Consider the following 13,556-nt stretch of genomic DNA (forward strand, 5'->3'; position numbering starts at 1 on the left):
TCCCCATCAAACACTCCCAGGACAGGTACAGCACGGGTTTCGATACAGAGTAATGCTCCCTCTACACTGTCCACATCAAACACTCCCAGTACAGGTACAGCACGGGGTTAGATACAGAGTAAAGCTCCCTTTACACTGTCCCCATCAAACACTCCCAGGACAGGTACAGCACCGGGTTAGATACAGAGTAAAGCTCCCTCTGCAATGTCCCCATCAAACACTCCCAGGACAGGTACAGCACGGTTTTAGATACAGAGTAAATCTCCCTCTACACTGTCCCCATCAAACACCCACAGGACAGTTACAGCACCGGGTTTGATACAGAGTAAAGCTCCCTCTACACTGTCCCCATCAAACACTCCCAGGACAGGTACAGCACGGGTTAGATACAGAGTAAAGCTCCCTCTACACTGTCCCCATCAAACACTCCAAGGACAGGTACAGCACGGGTTAGAGACAGAGTAAAGCTCCCTCTACACTATCCCCATCAAACACTCCCAGGACAGGTACAGCACGGGGTTAGATACAGAGTAAAGTTCCCTCTACACTGTCCCCATCAAACACCCACAGGACAGTTACAGCACCGGGTTAGATACAGAGTAAAGCTCCCTCTACACTGTCCCCATCAAACACTCCCAGGACAGGTCCAGCACGGGGTTAGATACAGAGTAAAGATCCCTCTACACTGTCCCCATCAAACACTCCAAGGACAGGTACAGCACGGGGTTAGATACAGACTAAAGTTCCCTCTACACTGACCCCATCAAACACTCCCAGGACAGGTACAGCACGGGGTTAGATACAGAGTTAAGCTCCCTCTACACTGTCCCCCTTCATACACTCCCAGGACAGGTACAGCACGGGGTTAGATACATAGTAAGGCTCCCTCTCCACTGTCCCCATCAAACACTCCCAGGACAGAAACAGCACGGGGTTAGATACAGAGTAAAGCTCCCTCTCCACTGTCCCCATCAAACACTCCCAGGACAGGTACAGCACGGGGTGAGATACAGAGTAAAGCTCCCTCTACATAAGTATGTACCAGTCAGGCAGGGAGGAAGGCGTCGAGCGAGGGAACCGTGGTTTACCAAGGAAGTGGAATCTCTTGTTAAGAGGAAGAAGGAGGCCTATGTGAAGATGAGGTGTGAAGTTTCAGTTGGGGCGATGGATAGTTACAAGGTAGCGAGGAAGGATCTAAAGAGAGAGCTAAGACGAGCAAGGAGGGGACATGAGAAGTATTTGCCAGGAAGGATCAAGGAAAACCCAAAAGCTTTCTATAGGTATGTCAGGAATAAGCGAATGACTAGGGAAAGAGTAGGACCAGTCAAGGACAGGGATGGGAAATTGTGTGTGGTGTCTGAAGAGATAGGCGAGATACTAAATGAATATTTTTCGTCAGTATTCACTCAGGAAAAAGATAATGTTGTGGAGGAGAATGCTGAGCCCCAGGCTAATAGAATAGATGGCATTGAGGTACGGAGGGAAGAGGTGTTGGCAATTCTGGACAGGCTGAAAATAGATAAGTCCCCGGGTCCTGATGGGATTTATCCTAGGATTCTCTGGGAGGCCAGGGAAGAGATTGCTGGACCTTTGGCTTTGATTTTTATGTCATCATTGGCTACAGGAATAGTGCCAGAGGACTGGAGGACATTAAATGTGGTCCCTTTGTTCAAAAAGGGGAGCAGAGACAACCCCGGCAACTATAGACTGGTGAGCCTCACGTCTGTAGTGGGTAAAGTCTTGGAGGGGATTATAAGAGACAAGATTTATAATCATCTAGATAGGAATAATATGATCAGGGATAGTCAGCATGGCTTTGTGAAGGGTAGGTCATGCCTCACAAACCTCTCGAGTTCTTTGAGGAGGTGACTGAACAGGTAGACGAGGGTAGAGCAGTTGATGTGGTGTATATGGATTTCAGTAAAGCGTTTGATAAGGTTCCCCACGGTAGGCTATTGCAGAAAATACGGAGGCTGGGGATTGAGGGTGATTTAGAGATGTGGATCAGAAATTGGCTAGCTGAAAGAAGACAGAGGGTGGTGGTTGATGGGAAATGTTCAGAATGGAGTACAGTCACAAGTGGAGTACCACAAGGATCTGTTCTGGGGCCGTTGCTGTTTGTCATTTTTACCAATGACCTAGAGGAAGGCGCAGAAGGGTGGGTGAGTAAATTTGCAGACGATACTAAAGTCGGTGGTGTTGTCGATAGTGTGGAAGGATGTAGCAGGTTACAGAGGGATATAGATAAGCTGCAGAGCTGGGCTGAGAGGTGGCAAATGGAGTTTAATGTAGAGAAGTGTGAGGTGATTCACTTTGGAAGGAATAACAGGAATGCGGAATATTTGGCTAATGGTAAAGTTCTTGAAAGTGTGGATGAGCAGAGGGATCTAGGTGTCCATGTACATAGATCCCTGAAAGTTGCCACCCAGGTTGATAGGGTTGTGAAGAAGGCCTATGGAGTGTTGGCCTTTATTGGTAGAGGGATTGAATTCCGGAGTCGGGAGGTCATGTTGCAGCTGTACAGAACTCTGGTACGGCCGCATTTGGAGTATTGCGTACAGTTCTGGTCACCGCATTATAGGAGGCTTTGGAGCGGGTGCAGAGGAGATTTACCAGGATGTTGCCTGGTATGGAGGGAAAATCTTATGAGGAAAGGCTGATGGACTTGAGGCTGTTTTCGTTGGAGAGAAGAAGGTTAAGAGGAGACTTAATAGAGGCATACAAAATGATCAGGGGGTTGGATAGGGTGGACAGTGAGGGCCTTCTCCCGCGGATGGAAATGGCTGGCACGAGGGAACATAACTTTAAACTGAGGGGTAATAGATATAGGACAGAGGTCAGAGGTAGGTTCTTTACGCAAAGAGTAGTGAGGCCGTGGAATGCCCTACCTGCTACAGTAGTGAACTCGCCAACATTGAGGGCATTTAAAATTTTATTGGATAAACATATGGATGATAATGGCACAGTGTAGGTTAGATGGCTTTTGTTTCGGTGCAACATCGTGGGCTGAAGGGCCTGTACTGCGCTGTATTGTTCTATGTTCTATGTTCTACACTGTCCCCATCAAACACTCCCAGGACAGGTACAGCACGGGGTTAGATACAGAGTGAAGCTTCCTCTACACTCTCCCCACCAAACACTCCCAGGACAGGTACAGCACCGGGTTAGATACAGAGTAAGGCTCCCTCTACACTGTCCCCATTCAACACTCCCAGGACAGGTACAGCACCGGGTTAGACACAGAGTAAAGCACCCTCTACACTGTCCCCATCAAAAACACCCAGGACAGGTACAGCACGGGGTTAGATACAGAGTAAAGCTCCCTCTACACTCTCCCCATCAAACACTCCCAGGACAGGTACAGCACGGGGATAGATATAGAGTAAAGCTCCCTCTACCCTGTTCCCATCAAACACTCCCTGCACAGGTACAGCATGAGGTTAGATATAGAGTATAGCTCTCTCTACACTGTCCCCATCAAACACTCCCAGGACAGGTACAGCACGGGGTTAGATACAGAGTAAAGCTCCCTCTACACTCTCCCCATCAAACACTCCCAGGACAGGTACAGCACGGGGATAGATATAGAGTAAAGCTCCCTCTACCCTGTTCCCATCAAACACTCCCTGCACAGGTACAGCATGAGGTTAGATATAGAGTATAGCTCTCTCTACACTGTCCCCATCAAACACTCCCAGGACAGGTACAGCACGGGGTTAGATACAGAGTAAAGCTCCCTCTACACTCTCCCCATCAAATACTCCCAGGACAGGTATAGCACGGGTTAGATACAGAGTGAAGCTCCCTCTACACTCTCCCCATCAAACACTCCCAGGACAGGTACAGCACGGGGTTAGATACAGAGTAAAGCTCCCTCTACACTGTCCCCATCAAACAGTCCCAGGTCAGGTACAGCACGGGGTTAGACACAGAGTAAAGCTCCCTCTACACTGTCCCCATCAAACACACCCAGGACAGGTACAGCACGGGGTTAGATACAGAGTAAAGCTCCCTCTACACTGTCCCCATCAAACACTCCCAGGACAGGTACAGCACGGGGTTAGATACAGAGTAAAGCTCCCTCTACACTGTCCCCATCAAACACTCCCAGGACAGGTACAGCACGGGGTTAGATACAGAGTAAAGCTCCCTCTGCACTGTCCTCATCAAACACTCCCAGGACAGGTACAGCACGGGGTTAGATACAGAGTAAAGCTCCCTCTACACTGTCCCCATCAAACACTCCCAGGACAGGTGCAGCACGGGGTTAGATAGAGAGTAAAGCTCCCTCTACACTGGCCCCTACAAACACTCCCAGGACAGGTACAGCACGGGGTTAGATACAGAGTAAATCTCCCTCTGCACTGTCCCCTTCAAACACTCCCAGGACAGGTACAGCACGGGGTTAGATACAGAGTAAAGCTCCCTCGACACTGTCCCCATCAAACACTCCCAGGACAGGTACAGCACGGGGTTAGATACAGAGTAAAGCTCCCTCGACACTGTCCCCATCAAACACTCCCAGGACAGGTACAGCACGGGGTTAGATACAGAGTAAAGCTCCCTCTACACTGTCCCCATCAAACACTCCCAGGACAGGTACAGCACGGGGTTAGATACAGAGTAAAGCTCCCTCGACACTGTCCCCATTGGTTGAGGGACAGGCGTGGGCCCTGGGTTGACGCCCCTCTACCCTCCAGCCAATGGTGTGCCCGGGACTTTTGACACCCACTTGAGTGGTGGACAGCAGGGAGCAGAGGGGCCGGGGCGGGGCGGGGGGGGGGGGGGGGGGTGGATTCTAACCCCAACAGATCGTAAATCAGCCAGTCAGCTCAGAGATTTGTTTGCAGTCCTTCCCATGACTGTGCATTTTACGATGTATCGAGGAGTGATTGTAGCGGTAGTCACCCCCCCCCCCCCCCCCCGCCCCGGCTGTTGCATCGTAGAATCCCTACAGTGCCGAAGGAGTCCATTCGGCCCATCGAGTTTTCTCCGCCCCTCAGAAAGAGCACCCTACCCCCGCCCACAGCCTATCACTGTAACCCCATCTCGGGGCAATTTAGCGTGGCCAGTCCACCTACCCTGCACATCTTTGGGTTGTGGGGGTGAGACTCACGCAGACACGGGGAGAATGTGCAAACTCCACACGGACAGTGACCCAGGGCCGGGATCGAACCCGGGTCCTCGGCGCCGTGATGCAGCAGTGCTAACCACTGCGCCCCCGTGCTGACCTATGACTGTGTGATCTACGATGTGTCGGGGATAGATCGTAGCGGCGATTCCCCTGTGACTGTGATTTATGACGTGTGTGGGTAGAGATCGTAGCAGCAATTGCCCCATGACTGTGATTTAAGACATGTGTGGGTAGAGATCAAAACAGTGATTCTCCCCGTGACTGTGTGATTAACAATGTGTCGGGGAGAGATCGCAGCAACAATTCTCCCCGTGACTGATTTACGATGTATGTGGGGAGTGATCGTAGCGGCGATTCATCTGTGACTGTGATTTACGATGTGCATCAAGGAGAGATCATAGCAGCGAATCCCCTGTGACTGTGTGATTTACGATGTGTCGAGGATAGATCGTAGCAGCGATTCCCCTGCGACTGTGGTTTGTGATGTGTGTGGGTGTGTGGGGAGAGATTGCAGCAGCGATTCCCTGTAACTGCATGGTTTATGATGGGTCGGGGCGAGATCGTAGCAGCGGTTCCCTGTGACTGTGATTTACGATGTGTCGGGGAGGGATCATAGCTGTGATTCCCTCGTGACTGTGTGATTTACAATGTGTCAGGCAGAGATCGTAGCAGCGATTCCCTTGTGACTGTAAGATTTACGATGTGTCGGGGAGGGATCATAGCTGTGATTCCCTCGTGACTGTGTGATTTACAATGTGTCAGGCAGAGATCGTAGCAGCGATTCCCTTGTGACTGTAAGATTTACGATGTGTCGGGGAGGGATCGTAGCGGTGATTCCCTCGTGGCTGTGTGATTTACGGTGTATCGGGGAGAGATCGTAGCAGCAATTCCCCTCAGAACGTGTGTTTTGCGATGTGTCGTGGAGACCCACTCCCCATCACATGTTTAATGTTACGTTGAGAGGAGATCGCAGTGGGACCTGCCCCCTGACCAGGTCCTTTACGATGCAGGTACGATGGGTGAGAGGCTGTTGCCCGTGACGACACCGACCCAGCAGCAGGATGTTATTGGGGAGCAGGAGACGATGGAGGGTCGAGGTGACGATCGATGCCCTGAACTTCTGGACAAACTACGGGCGCTGGAGGTAATAGGTCCTCACGGGGAGTGGGGGAGAATGTGGGACTCGCTCCCGCGGGGAGTGGGGAAAATGTGGGACTCGCTCCCACGGGGAGTGGGGAGAATGTGGGACTCGCTCCCACAGGGAGTGGGGAGAATGTGGGACTCGCTCCCACGGGGAGTGGGGAGAATGTGGGACTCGCTCCCACAGGGAGTGGGGAGAATGTGGGACTCGCTCCCGCGGGGAGTGAGGGAGAATGTGGGACTCGCTCCCACGGGGAGTGGGGGAGAATGTGGGACTCGCTCCCGCGGGGAGTGGGGGAGAATGTGAGACTCGCTCCCGCGGGGAGTGGGGGAGAATGTGGGACTCGCTCCCGCGGGGAGTGGGGGAGAATGTGGGACTCGCTCCCACGGTGTGTGGGGGAGAATGTGGGACTCGCTACCACGGGGAGTGGGGAGAATGTTGGACTCGCTACCACGGGGAGAGGGGAGAATGTGGGACTCGCTCCCGCGGGGAGTGGGGAGAATGTGGGACTCGCTACCACGGGGAGTGGGGGAGAATGTGGGACTCGCTCCCATGGGGAGTGGGGGAGAATATGGGGCTCGCTCCCGCGGGGAGTGGGGAGAATGTGGGACTCGCTACCACGGGGAGTGGGGAGAATGTGGGACTCGCTCCCACGGGGAGTGGGGGAGAATGTGGGACTCGCTCCCACGGGGAGTGGGGGAGAATGTGGGACTCGCTCCCATGGGGAGTGGGGGAGAATGTGGGACTCGAACCACGGGGAGTAGACTGAAATGTTTCTGCCCTCTGGTTACAGGACGAAAATATTGCACTGGCCTTGGCGAACGACAGCCAACGTGAAGCGTACGAACACTGCCTGGACGAAGTGAGTGTGTAAAATCCCTCTCCCTCCTCCACCAGCTCGATCAGCACCTCCATATTCAGCACAAATTGCAGGGGTTCAGGCTGACGGTGCTCAGTGGCGAGGAGAGGGAGACCCTCCCACTGTGCGGAGCTCCCTCAGCACTGACCCTCCCACTGTGCGGAGCTCCCTCAGCACTGACCCTCCCACTGTGCGGAGCTCCCTCAGCACTGACCCTCCCGCTGTGCGGAGCTCCCTCAGCACTGACCCTCCCACTGTGCGGAGCTCCCTCAGCACTGACCCTCCCACTGTGCGGAGCTCCCTCAGCACTGACCCTCCCGCTGTGCGGAGCTCCCTCAGCACTGACCCTCCCACAGTGCGGAGCTCCCTCAGCACTGACCCTCCCACAGTGCGGCGCTCCCTCAGCACTGACCCTCCCACAGTGCGGAGCTCCCTCAGCACTGACCCTCCCACAGTGCGGTGCTCCCTCAGCACTGACCCTCCCACAGTGCGGACCTCCCTCAGCACTGACCCTCCCACTGTGCGGCGCTCCCTCAGCACTGACCCTCCCACAGTGCGGCGCTCCCTCAGCACTGACCCTCCCACAGTGCGGACCTCCCTCAGCACTGACCCTCCCACCGTGCGGAGCTCCCTCAGCACTGACCCTCCCACAGTGCGGCGCTCCCTCAGCACTGACCCTCCCACAGTGCGGAGCTCCCTCAGCACCGACCCTCCCACAGTGCGGCGCTCCCTCAGCACTGACCCTCCCACAGTGCGGAGCTCCCTCAGCACCGACCGTCCCACAGTGCGGCGCTCCCTCAGCACTGACCCTCCCACAGTGCGGTGCTCCCTCAGCACTGACCCTCCCACAGTGCGGAGCTCCCTCAGCACCGACCGTCCCACAGTGCGGCGCTCCCTCAGCACTGACCCTCCCACAGTGCGGTGCTCCCTCAGCACTGACCCTCCCACAGTGCGGCACTCCCTCAGCACTGACCCTCCCACAGTGCGGCGCTCCCTCAGCACCGACCCTCCCACAGTGCGGAGCTCCCTCAGCACTGACCCTCCCACAGTGTGGCGCTCCCTCAGCACTGACCCTCCCACAGTGCGGCGCTCCCTCAGCACTGACCCTCCCACAGTGCGGGGCTCCCTCAGCACCTACCCTCCCACAGTGCAACACTCCCTCAGCACTGACCCTCCCACAGTGCGGCGCTCCCTCAGCACTGACCCCCCCACAGTGCGGCGCTCCCTCAGCACTGACCCTCCCACAGTGCGGGGCTCCCTCAGCACCTACCCTCCCACAGTGCGGCACTCCCTCAGCACTGACCCTCCCACAGTGCGGCGCTCCCTCAGCACTGACCCTCCCACAGTGCGGAGCTCCCTCAGCACCTACCCTCCCACAGTGCGGCGCTCCCTCAGCACTGACCCTCCCACAGTGCGGCGCTCCCTCAGCACTGACCCTCCCACAGTGCGGAGCTCCCTCAGCACCGACCCTCCCACAGTGCGGCGCTCCCTCAGCACTGACCCTCCCACAGTGCGGAGCTCCCTCAGCACCGACCGTCCCACAGTGCGGCGCTCCCTCAGCACTGACCCTCCCACAGTGCGGTGCTCCCTCAGCACTGACCCTCCCACAGTGCGGAGCTCCCTCAGCACCGACCGTCCCACAGTGCGGCGCTCCCTCAGCACTGACCCTCCCACAGTGCGGTGCTCCCTCAGCACTGACCCTCCCACAGTGCGGCACTCCCTCAGCACTGACCCTCCCACAGTGCGGCGCTCCCTCAGCACCGACCCTCCCACAGTGCGGAGCTCCCTCAGCACTGACCCTCCCACAGTGTGGCGCTCCCTCAGCACTGACCCTCCCACAGTGCGGCGCTCCCTCAGCACTGACCCTCCCACAGTGCGGGGCTCCCTCAGCACCTACGCTCCCACAGTGCAACACTCCCTCAGCACTGACCCTCCCACAGTGCGGCGCTCCCTCAGCACTGACCCCCCCACAGTGCGGCGCTCCCTCAGCACTGACCCTCCCACAGTGCGGGGCTCCCTCAGCACCTACCCTTCCACAGTGCGGCACTCCCTCAGCACTGACCCTCCCACAGTACGGCGCTCCCTCAGCACTGACCCTCCCACAGTGCGGAGCTCCCTCAGCACCTACCCTCCCACAGTGCGGCGCTCCCTCAGCACTGACCCTCCCACAGTGCGGCGCTCCCTCAGCACTGACTCTCCCACAGTGCGGCGCCCCCTCAGCACTGACCCTCCCACAGTGCGGAGCTCCCTCAGCACTGACCCTCCCACAGTGCTGTGCTCCCTCAGCACTGACCCTCCCGCAGTGCGGCGCTCCCTCAGCACCGACCCTCCCACAGTGCGGAGCTCCCTTAGCACCGACCCTCCCACAGTGCAGAGCTCCCTTAGCACTGACCTTCCCACAGTGCGGCGCTCCCTCAGCATCGACCCTCCCACAGTGCGGAGCTCCCTCAGCACTGACCCTCCCACAGTGCGGCGCTCCCTCAGCACTGACCCGCCCCAGTGCGGCACTCCCTCAGCACTGACCCTCCCACAGTGCGGTGCTCCCTCAGCACTGACCCTTCCACAGTGCGGCGCCCCCTCAGCACTGACCCTCCCACAGTGCGGCGCTCCCTCAGCACTGACCCTCCACAGTGCGGAGCTCCCTCAGCACTGACCCTCCCACAGTGCGGAGCTCCCTCAGCACTGACCCTCCCACAGTGCGGAGCTCCCTCAGCACTGACCCTCCCACAGTGCAGAGCTCCCTCAGCACTGACCCTCCCACAGTGCGGCGCTCCCTCAGCACTGACCCTCCCACAGTGCAGCACTCCCTCAGCACTGACCCTCCCACAGTGCTGTGCTCCCTCAGCACTGACCCTCCCACAGTGCGGCGCTCCCTCAGCACCGACCCTCCCACAGTGCGGAGCTCCCTTAGTACCGACCCTCCCACAGTGCGGAGCTCCCTTAGCACTGACCCTCCCACAGTGCGGCGCTCCCTCAGCAACGACCCTCCCACTGTGCGGAGCTCCCAGAGCATTGACCCTCCCCCAGTGCGGCACTCCCTCTGCACTGACCCTCCCACAGTGCGGTGCTCCCTCAGCACTGACCCTCCCACAGTGCGGCACTCCCTCGGCACTGACCCTCCACAGTGGGGAGCTCCCTCAGCACTGACCCTCCCACAGTGCGGCGCTCCCTCAGCACTGACCCTCCCACAGTGCGGCGCTCCCTCAGCACTGACCCTCCACAGTGGGGAGCTGCCTCAGCACTGATCCTCCCACAGTGCGGAGCTCCCTCAGCACTGACCCTCCCACAGTGCGGAGCTCCCTCAGCACTGACCCTCCCACAGTGCAGAGCTCCCTCAGCACTGACCCTCCCACAGTGCGGAGCTCCCTCAGCACTGACCCTCCCACAGTGCGGAGCTCCCTCAACACTGACCCTCCCACAGTGCGGAGCTCCCTCAGCACTGACCCTCCCATAGTGTGGCGCTCCCTCAGCACTGACCCTCCACAGTGCGGCGCTCCCTCAGCACTGACCCTCCGACAGTGCGGCACTCCCTCAGCACTGACCCTCCCACAGTGCTGTGCTCCCTCAGCACTGACCCTCCCACAGTGCGGCGCTCCCTCAGCACCGACCCTCCCACAGTGCGGAGCTCCCTCAGCACTGACCCTCCCCCAGTGCGGCGCTCCCTCAGCACTGACCCTCCCGCAGTGCGGAGCTCCCTTAGCACTGACCCTCCCACAGTGCGGCGCTCCCTCAGCACCGACCCTCCCACAGTGCGGAGCTCCCTCAGCACTGACCCTCCCCCAGTGCGGCACTCCCTCAGCACTGACCCTCCCACAGTGCGGTGCTCCCTCAGCACTGACCCTTCCACAGTGCGGCGCCCCCTCAGCACTGACCCTCCGACAGTGCGGCACTCCCTCAGCACTGACCCTCCCACAGTGCTGTGCTCCCTCAGCACTGACCCTCCCACAGTGCGGAGCTCCCTCAGCACTGACCCTCCCCCAGTGCGGCACTCCCTCAGCACTGACCCTCCCACAGTGCGGCACTCCCTCAGCACTGACCCTCCCACAGTGCGGAGCTCCCTCAGCACTGACCCTCCCACAGTGCGGCGCTCCCTCAGCACTGACCCTCCCACAGTGCGGAGCTCCCTCAGCACCGACCGTCCCACAGTGCGGCGCTCCCTCAGCACTGACCCTCCCACAATGCGGAGCTCCCTCAGCACTGACCCTCCCACAGTGCGGTGCTCCCTCAGCACTTACCCTCCCACAGTGCGGCGCTCCCTCAGCACTGACCCTCCCACAGTGCGGAGCTCCCTCAGCACTGACCCTCCCACAGTGCGGTGCTCCCTCAGCACTTACCCTCCCACAGTGCGGCGCTCCCTCAGCACTGACCCTCCCACAGTGCGGAGCTCCCTCAGCACCGACCGTCCCACAGTGCGGCGCTCCCTCAGCACTGACCCTCCCACAGTGCGGCCCTCCCTCAGCACTGACCCTCCCACAGTGCGGAGCTCCCTCAGCACCGACCGTCCCACAGTGCGGCGCTCCCTCAGCACTGACCCTCCCACAGTGCGGCGCTCCCTCAGCACCGACCCTCCCACAGTGCGGAGCTCCCTCAGCACCGACCCTCCCACAGTGCGGAGCTCCCTCAGCACTGACCCTTCCACAGTGCGGCGCCCCCTCAGCACTGACCCTCCCACAGTGCGGAGCTCCCTTAGCACTGACCCTCCCACAGTGCAGCGCTCCCTCAGCACCGACCCTCCCACAGTGCGGAGCTCCCTCAGCACTGACCCTCCCCCAGTGCGGCACTCCCTCAGCACTGACCCTCCCACAGTGCGGTGCTCCCTCAGCACTGACCCTTCCACAGTGCGGCGCCCCCTCAGCACTGACCCTCCGACAGTGCGGCACTCCCTCAGCACTGACCCTCCCACAGTGCGGCGCTCCCTCAGCACCGACCCTCCCACAGTGCGGAGCTCCCTTAGCACTGACCCTCCCACAGTGCGGCGCTCCCTCAGCACCGACCCTCCCACAGCGCGGCACTCTCTCAGCACTGACCTTCCCACAGTGCGGCGCTCCCTCAGCACCGACCCTCCCACAGTGCGGAGCTCCCTTAGCACTGACCCTCCCACAGTGCGGCGCTCCCTCAGCACCGACCCTCCCACAGCGCAGCACTCCCTCAGCACTGACCCTCCCACAGTGCGGAGCTCCCTCAGCACTGACCCTCCCACAGTGCGGGGCTCCCTCAGCACTGACCCTCCGACAGTGCGGCGCCCCCTCAGCACTGACCTCCCATAGTGCGGAGCACCCTCAGCACCGACCCTCCCTCAGCACTGACGCTCCCACAGTGCGGAGCACCCTCAGCACCGACCCTCCCACAGTGCGGAGCTCCCTCAGCACTGACCCTCCCTCAGCACCGACCCTCCCTCAGCACTGACCCTCCCACAGTGCGGAGCTCCCCCAGCACTGACCCTCCCACAGTGCGGCACTCCCTCAGCACTGACCCTCCCACAGTGCGGCGCTCCCTCAGCACTGACCCTCCCACAGTGCGGCGCTCCCTCAGCACTGACCCTCCCACAGTGCGGCGCTCCCTCAGCACTGACCCTCCCACAGTGCGGCGCTCCCTCAGCACTGACCCTCCCACAGTGCGGCGCTCCCTCAGCACCGACCCTCCCACAGTGCGACGCTCCCTCAGCACTGACCCTCCCACAGTGCGGAGCTCCCTCAGCACTGACCCTCCCACAGTGCGGCGCTCCCTCAGCACTGACCCTCCCACAGTGCGGCGCTCCCTCAGCACTGACCCTCTCACAGTGCGGCACTCCCTCAGCACTGACCCTCCCACAGTGCGGCGCTCCCTCAGCACTGACCCTCCCACAGTGCGGAGCTCCCTCAGCACTGACACTCCCACAGTGCGGCACTCCCTCAGCACTGACCCTCCCACAGTGCGGCGCTCCTTCAGCACTGACCCTCCCACAGTGCGGCGCTCCCTCAGCACCGACCCTCCCACAGTGCGGCGATCCCTCAGCACCGACCCTCCCACAGTGCGGAGCTCCCTCAGCACAAACCCTTTGTTGACTCTACCTCTTTCCCCCACTCCCCCTTCCCCTCCTCGCTCTCTATTCTCCCCCTCTCTCACTCTCTCGCTTGCTCCCTCTGGCAGCTTACCACCCCGGGAGATGGGTGGAGGAGGTGGGTATTTGAATCTCCATTCTCTGTCTCTCTGCTCTCCTCTCTCTTCACGTCTCAATTTCTCTCTCTCTCTGCTCTCCCTGTCTCTCTTCACCTCTAATTCTCCCTTCACCTCTCCCTCTCCCTCTCATTCTGCTCTCCCTCTGTCCTCTCCCTCTCTCTCTCCTCTCCGTGTCCCTCCCTCTCTCCTCTCCCTCTCTCTCTCTCTGCTCTCCCTCTCTGCTCTCCCTTTCTCTCTGCTCTCCCTCTCTCTCTGCTCTCCCT

General features: G+C 59.4%; 1 protein-coding gene across 1 annotated transcript in view; it reads left to right on the plus strand.

Moving 5' to 3' along the window:
- The window catches only part of LOC140405326 (nck-associated protein 5-like), a 193,663-nt gene that overhangs the window by 19,586 nt on the left and 160,521 nt on the right, over positions 1 to 13,556 (plus strand). Inside the window, exons 2-3 of the mRNA XM_072493617.1 lie at positions 6,145 to 6,278; positions 7,069 to 7,137. Coding sequence (XP_072349718.1) covers positions 6,150 to 6,278; positions 7,069 to 7,137 — 198 coding nt within the window. The 5' untranslated portion in view covers positions 6,145 to 6,149. The remainder of the gene's footprint in view (positions 1 to 6,144; positions 6,279 to 7,068; positions 7,138 to 13,556) is intronic.

Source organism: Scyliorhinus torazame, chromosome X (assembly GCF_047496885.1).
Source record: "Scyliorhinus torazame isolate Kashiwa2021f chromosome X, sScyTor2.1, whole genome shotgun sequence".
In the NCBI taxonomy this organism is placed as follows: domain Eukaryota; kingdom Metazoa; phylum Chordata; class Chondrichthyes; order Carcharhiniformes; family Scyliorhinidae; genus Scyliorhinus; species Scyliorhinus torazame.